This window comes from Symsagittifera roscoffensis, chromosome 7 (genome assembly GCF_963678635.1).
Source record: "Symsagittifera roscoffensis chromosome 7, txSymRosc1.1, whole genome shotgun sequence".
In the NCBI taxonomy this organism is placed as follows: domain Eukaryota; kingdom Metazoa; phylum Xenacoelomorpha; order Acoela; family Convolutidae; genus Symsagittifera; species Symsagittifera roscoffensis.
This window is the reverse complement of record NC_087068.1, coordinates 25,360,649-25,367,801: the sequence shown is the minus strand read 5'-3', so window position 1 is coordinate 25,367,801 and position 7,153 is coordinate 25,360,649. Positions and strand designations below refer to the sequence as shown.

Genomic DNA, 7,153 nt, shown 5'->3' with positions numbered 1-7,153 from the left:
CGAAATTTGTCAGAAGAAAAAAAAAACCACCCCGAGCACAAATATTCCGTTACTTTCGTATCGAAAGTCGGAACAATAAATAGAACTTGAATCGATATTTTTAGGCAGAAACAAACGCTTTTTTTTTCGACGGAAAAAAATGTCGAAATCCACTATAAATCGATTAACTTAAATGAGCTTTACCCAATCAGTTTTTACAAGGCATACAATCTGTTCAGAACGGTAACGTGCGTTAGTCATCTAATAAAAATAGAAAAATAACATCAGTTACAATTATCATAAATACTCACTAAGAATCAGAAAACGAACGAAGTGATTAATCATTAAAAAAAAACAGCTCATAGTTAGTCAAACTGCCAATTAAGTCCAAACAAAACCTTTTATAGCCAATGACAAATTTTTGCATCCATATTCCATTTATAGACGTTTATGATCATCTATCATTGATTTTTGATCAACTTAATCAGAGTATAAATATGAAGTAAAATCAAGACTCGGTTCATTTCTGATTGAAACTTCTCGCTTGCTCGCCGAGCTAAGTCAAATTGAGTCGTAATGATGCTCGTTGTTTTGAGTACGAAGCTGCGAAGTTTGGCCAGAAACGAAAACCGAAGGTCCGGAAAAAAACGAAAATGATATAACTGGAGCTTGCAGTTAGAAAATCGTTCATACAACGCACTGTATGTTAGATTGGACTAATTTTCAGTCTTGATTTTCAGTCTTAAAACATCTGAAGTATTGTATTCTGGCGACAGACTTGCATATAAGCTCACAAAGCTTCTCGGAAATGGAATTCAACAAGCAAAACCGCTGTAAATGTACTTCTTATTCACACAAAACCAGCAAATAGATGAGTAAATATTCAGTCATATTATTTTTAGCCATTAGAACAAATTCGGCGGTATTAATACGAGCATATTACAGAATTACCAACAATATTTTAATATACAAAACCGTAATTTAGCGAACTTGCAAAGATCCAGAAAAATCGGACATTTTGACTCGGCGTGTCTTAACGTATTATATTAGTCATATAATTAGACGTTAAATAATCAAAGCGTTATTTTTATTCAGTCATTTTATTTTCAAACTAATCAGACTGCGTAGGCGAGTAAGAATAATCAAAACTAGTCTGTCGACCGAGACAAAAATAAAAAATAGTGACAACAGTTGTGACAATTTATTCTTCAATTGTTCAAAAAGCGAACAGGCTTCAGAATGAGCCAGGCTGAATTCTTCGGAGAAATGGAGGAAGCCGAAAAAGGCGAATCTGTCATGCATGTAAGTCCATTACTATTAACATTCTGATTGACCAAGTTAAGATCCCCGCCAATTAAGACGACAGCTGTAACGACGATATCCGCTTTTGGTGGGACTTAAAGACGACGCCTCACACAAATTCTCCAATTGTATTTCTGAGAAATGTAGTTCGCTTAAACTCGAACAGTTAATTTACACTCCCACTTCTTATCATAATGACAGGTCGTCTTTAAGTCTTATCGTCTTATTTACCTAGCACGAAGTTTCCCACTCCCCTCCCCCGCCAATAGAGGCGGCGGCTTGCCACAAAGCCGAATAATCGGATAGGTACAAGTCCGATATATGGGTCCCTAAAAGGCAAGTATGAAAGTGGGTCCAGCCATTTTTTTGAAAATCTCAAACTCAGGATAACAGATGCAAAAACGGTTTCCAAAGATTTAAATGCACACATTTTTTGTCAGGGACCCATCAATATTTCCCTATTAAACCACGGTCATGTTTCAAAATAACATGTTACGCTCAATCTACACAATTACTTGTGTTTTTGTTAGTTACCGTTATTAGTTTCACATTCGGCATTGGCTAGTCAGATCTCTTTAACTTGCAATACAACGCAATGGTAGCATTGCAAGCATGTGGATAGAAAAAGAGACGAAAAAATGGAACATCCAAAAACGTAGTCACAACTAACAGCAATAAGCTTTTAATTTAATTGTTCCGACTTTCGATACGAAAGTAACGGAATATTGGTGCTCGGGGTGGGTTTTTTTTTCTTCAGACAAATTCCGACTTTTTAATTAGCCATTTTTGACGGATTTTTTTTATATCATTCGAAAGGTATTGTTGTCCTGAGCTTAAATTTGAAAAGATATTTCACCTGTGATCATTTTTCGTAAAGTTATGGGGCTATTAACGCGTAAGCGGAGAGTTAATCCGTCTTAGAAATCGTTCCAAATTGGTTGAAAGAAGCCTATTTGCCATAATTGATTTGTTACAAGGAGCGAAATCTATTCTTTTGTACTTGATATGGCGTGTGGGGGATGATTTTCATAAAAAAATTCAAATTTTATTTCATTTAATTTCTTATATGTTAATACTGCTCCATAAACATTAAAAGGCGGTCGGAACATTCAGAGCTTCGCCCTGATACGAGCAGTCTTGTTTAATTTTAATTTCGATAATACTTAACGAAGCGGTCAGTACTTGGGTAGTCGCCTACTGCGCCAAAAGCAGCAACTTTCACTAAAAAAACTGAGCTTCACACCACAATCGATTTGATTTATTTTTTTTAAAAAATGATAATCAATTGTTCCCTTCAATTCAACCGACACAAAATAAGTTGATTTACCAGATAAAAACAAACCCAAACCATTATAATCGAAAACAAAATTAAAAAACAATCAAAACCCGAACTGATAAATTGACGAAATAACAGGACGACTGTAATGTATGGTAAGAACTTTTTTAGATCAGAAAAAATCTATGCTTTGAATATTGCAATTATCAAAAACAAGTTGACAAAAAATAAGCCAACAAACGAAAGTACAACAGTTCAATTTTCACTCCCATGCATAATAAAAATAAACAAGGTCCGACCGGGACTCGAATTCAGGACCTCAAGATGCAACGGCAACCAGTTTACCTTCAGACGCTGCAAGTTGCGAAGGTCTAATGATAAAGCAAGTTGAATATGTAACATTTTTGCATGAACGTTTTACACAGGAAAAAATTACGATTACAATACACTTGCTCTCGGAGTTGTAAGAATTCTTTGAACAATATCTCCATTTCATGGACTTTCTTGTCAATTTCTTGGCTTCTTTATGGCTTTATGGTATATCGGGATGTTAATTGATGCTTGGAAAATAGTCCCAAACCTGTTATCCTAAACCTTGAAATTAGAAATGCTTTTAAAAAGACCGTGAAAACGAAAAAGTTTGTTTGTTCAGGTTCAGCTTTTAGCATAAACGCGATGGACAATACAGTTTCTTAACATTTGAATCATTATAGTTTTCGTTAGTTATATTATTTTGAACATAAATTCGCGAATAATTAAATTTTGACTCAATGTTTTTTGATTCGAGAAAGAAAAAACCATTTTAAGGCCGGTAATAAACAAAAAAAAAACTGAGCAAAATATCAGTAAAACAAATAGTTTGTAGAAATTTGAAAAAATTGATGACGAATTCATTCAAAAGAGTTGAATATTGTTTGCCTCCAAATATTTAAAAAATCACCCCAAAATCGGAAAGAGCATGGGACGAAAAAGATTCATGAAGAGGCGTAACTCATGATGGTGGGATGAATGATGGAAATTTATTACTCAGTTATTTTAAGCCAATCAGAATTGAGTATTCAAAAAATCTCGGAAGAAATGCGGAAATCTCAAAGAAAGCGAAAAAATCCAGGCAATTTTAATTAATATTGAACAATTAAAAAATAAGCAGATACATGAGCTTTCAAATTGCGAAATCGAAATTGGGTGTTGGGAAAAAAACATCAACCGATATTGGAAAAAATTATTAAAAAAAACAAAACAAAATTATTGTATATCTGCACGAATTTAACAGCAAAACTTGGCTGTGCTGCTATAATTCATTTTCTTTTAATAAGGTCTTCGGTTTTGTGCAACAGTCATATAGTCAACAGGAATGTTTAACGATTCTGATTTGAAAAACTGAAGTTCAAATAGATTAATTTATCATAAAATAGGTTTTTTGATATTAGCGATAACCGAAGGCACAGAAATTGTAGTCATGCCAAAAAATTATTACGAGAGAAAGAACTGTCAGCGCCCCCACCGTTTACACAATTCGATGAATTAGCCCAAGACAGTTCGCAAAAGTAGACAAAAAAACAACTGGTCTTCACACAATCTGCCCCTCTTAGATTTAGTCGCAACATTCCTCTCCTAATATAATATACGCAAAGTTCCGTAATGAACGTGGCGCAAAATATGAGGGGCGAAACGTGCCACTAAAATTAAGAGAGGCGACATGCATGAGGGGTAAATCATGACACACTCCGCAAAACAGCTGACTTAATTTTGGAAATATCAATTGTCATCAACCTTGTTTTCCACTTTTTTCAAGCTACCTTTTTTTTCAAGTTACCGAGATACTAAAGTTGATTTTACTAGGAGTTTCCGGACGAACTATTTGAAGACCTTTTTGGTCTGGAAAAGGAGAAAGAGGACAATCAGAGACACCCCCCGATGAACTATCACGAATTGTCTACACTGCAAAAAGGAATCATGAATGGTTCAGTCATGGAGACGAAAAAGGTGATGGATCCACCACTTGTGAACATGGAAGAGCCTCCATCATCGGCCAACTTCATTACCATGCAATCGCCCCCAAGCGGAGCTCCAAATGGGGCCACTGACTTGAGCGGGGTTCCAACAATTTTCAAAAATGAAGCGAATATGGCAGTGACCCGTCAATACGTCCAGTCGTATACGCAAATGCAAGGCTACATAGTGGTTTCTCCGACTGTCCAGAACGTTTCTTTGGACACCCCTGGGTTCCCAACTGGCGCGTATGTACTGGCAAACGCACAACAATGCGACCCACAAAGTCTCCAGGAGTTGCAGAATCGTAACAATATAGAGGCTTTGAATCCCGATATCGTTTTCGGAAGTTCACAGCAAGCTGAACCAGATTTCACCGAAAGCCAGTTCGCTGAAACTTCACCGGCGTCATCTGATACAACTGAGCGTTACGAAGACACTCCGTACCAGGAATCTAAACAGTCGAAGAGAAACAAGGAAAAGGACCCCGACAACGTGAAACTGAAACAACGAATTAAAGAGCTCGAGGACAAGAAGTCGAAGCGTGTTCTGACCAAAAATGAAGAAAATTCTTTGAACCGACTGCGAAACAATTTGTCGTGTCGGGAGTCGAGGAAGAGTAAAACGCAAAAAGACAAACAACGAGACGACACGTTGAAGAAAATGACAAAGGACAGAGACGAATACAAAAGGAAATGCGAACATTACGAGAACGTAATGCAAATGCTTCTTCTGAGCGCGGAAGTTGCAGATCACATCAAACTTTTCATCAACCATCACCGAACGAATATCAAGTGAAGGAAAGAACCGATATGGTGCATAATAATTACACTGTAAATAAATCCTTCATTTATACTAAACTTCCTCCAGTCCCAAAATTAGAGTACAAGTACAAAACATGTTTGATAATAGCATGGCGAGGAAGGGGGAAGGGAGGAGCCGGAATAACTTTGAACTATTTTGTGTCAGCAATTTTTGTCCAACACTTAAAAATTTCCAAGGGCACCTTTGGCGCCAGCAGACACTAATATTGTTGAGCGAGAACGTTCCAAGCAGCATTTTTTATCTGTTTTTTTTTAAAGATTTTTTGTGCTCCAAATAATGTGTATAGTGTTTTGGGAAAGCTGGGAAAAACCACAGTATTCGACCTAAAAAACATCGACTAACTTGCCCAGATAGTTTTCGAAAACCCACTACAATCCCCTTTCCCTCAAAAAAAAAGCCTCCGCGCGCCACTGATGTTTAAAAAAAATTTGCAAGACTGATGTGCAATAATGTTGGGACACGGAAACATTGCTTCAATTAGTTAACATATATAGTGCTATTAATTTCATACCAGAAGTATATTATAACTAACCTGTGAGTTTCAGTATTCAGTTATTTGGTAGTTTTCAGTTGCAAATTAGCAGCAAGGAAAAAGTCTTAAGTAACACGATGGACTCGCATTCAATGCCAGTCCAGTATAAATTTGATACCAAATCGGAAGTAATTGGACTCCATGGTCAGTTTAAAAGAACTTGAGACTTGAAGGCAAACTGACGTTGCCAAGTAGCGAGAAATAAGACTAATAATGCCAATTAGATGAAGATTTCAGACATTAGGGCAGTGAAGATCTTTTACTTCCTAATAAGGAAGTTTTTTTACGGAGTAGCAATAAAAAATCACCGGTGTTTTAAAAAGACCTCCATTATTGTCTAATAACACCGACATAGATAGTAACTGTTGATGATCATTGACTTCTGCCGCCATATCTAATTTGATTTTAACTTTACTGCGGTAACTTTATTGTCTCAAATATCTGATATGTGAAAATTACTGCTGATTTTGACTCATTGAGACTAAGTTGGCTAATTCGAAGTCTGAAAGCGACATTATTGATAGAAACAGACATCAATAGTAACGATAGCTGCTCAGGGGCGGGGAAGGGGAGGCATCAGTGGCGCGCGGAGGCATTTTTTTGAGGGAAAGGGGATTGTAGCGGGTTTACCAAATACATTAAGGTGACCGAAATACATTTTCGGATTGTAGCGGGTGAGCGCGAAATACATTAAGGTGACCGACCCAAAAGCTTTTCTGCCAACTCGTTTTGTTCCAATAAACGAAGACGAGGAAGACCTCCAAATTCAGCTGTTTTTTCGACACATCTGTTTTTTCAGTAATAACATATTGTTGACAGTGACATATCAATCTAGCGAATAGAAAATATAGAAAGAGTAGACCGTTGCTGTAGTTAGCAACAAAAGGTCAGAACATTGTTGCCATCTTAAAAAGAATTTCAAAAAAAGACGGATTACAGTTTCATTTTTTGGGAGGAAGGGAGACTGAGAGATTGATCGTGAGCTAATTAAAAATAGTTTCAACAGATTATATGATTTTGAACAACAATAAATTGTTTTTTTTTTCAAAACAGTCGTGAAAAGAAAACAAGACAAAAAAAGAGCGTCGGAGCCCTAGAAAAATTTCAAAATGATTAAAATTCATACACTGCAAAAAGTAAATTGAAATTTTCATTCAATCGAACCTGTATGGCGTTTCTTAGCGTTACCTGATTTTGAGTGAAAATATACACTTGAATCAAAGTACCTCAACTCGGAAAATACATGT

The 7,153-nt window shown here is 36.3% G+C and overlaps 1 protein-coding gene across 1 annotated transcript; it reads left to right on the top strand.

Annotated features, from left to right (window-relative positions):
* Positions 1 to 495: 495 nt before the first annotated feature.
* LOC134851242 (uncharacterized) lies at positions 496 to 5,929 on the top strand. Its single transcript, XM_063867240.1, has 2 exons — positions 496 to 1,281; positions 4,400 to 5,929. Exons 1-2 carry the CDS (start codon positions 1,219 to 1,221, stop codon positions 5,345 to 5,347), a joined length of 1,011 nt encoding a protein of 336 aa, XP_063723310.1. The 5' UTR covers positions 496 to 1,218; the 3' UTR covers positions 5,348 to 5,929.
* Positions 5,930 to 7,153: the final 1,224 nt, after the last annotated feature.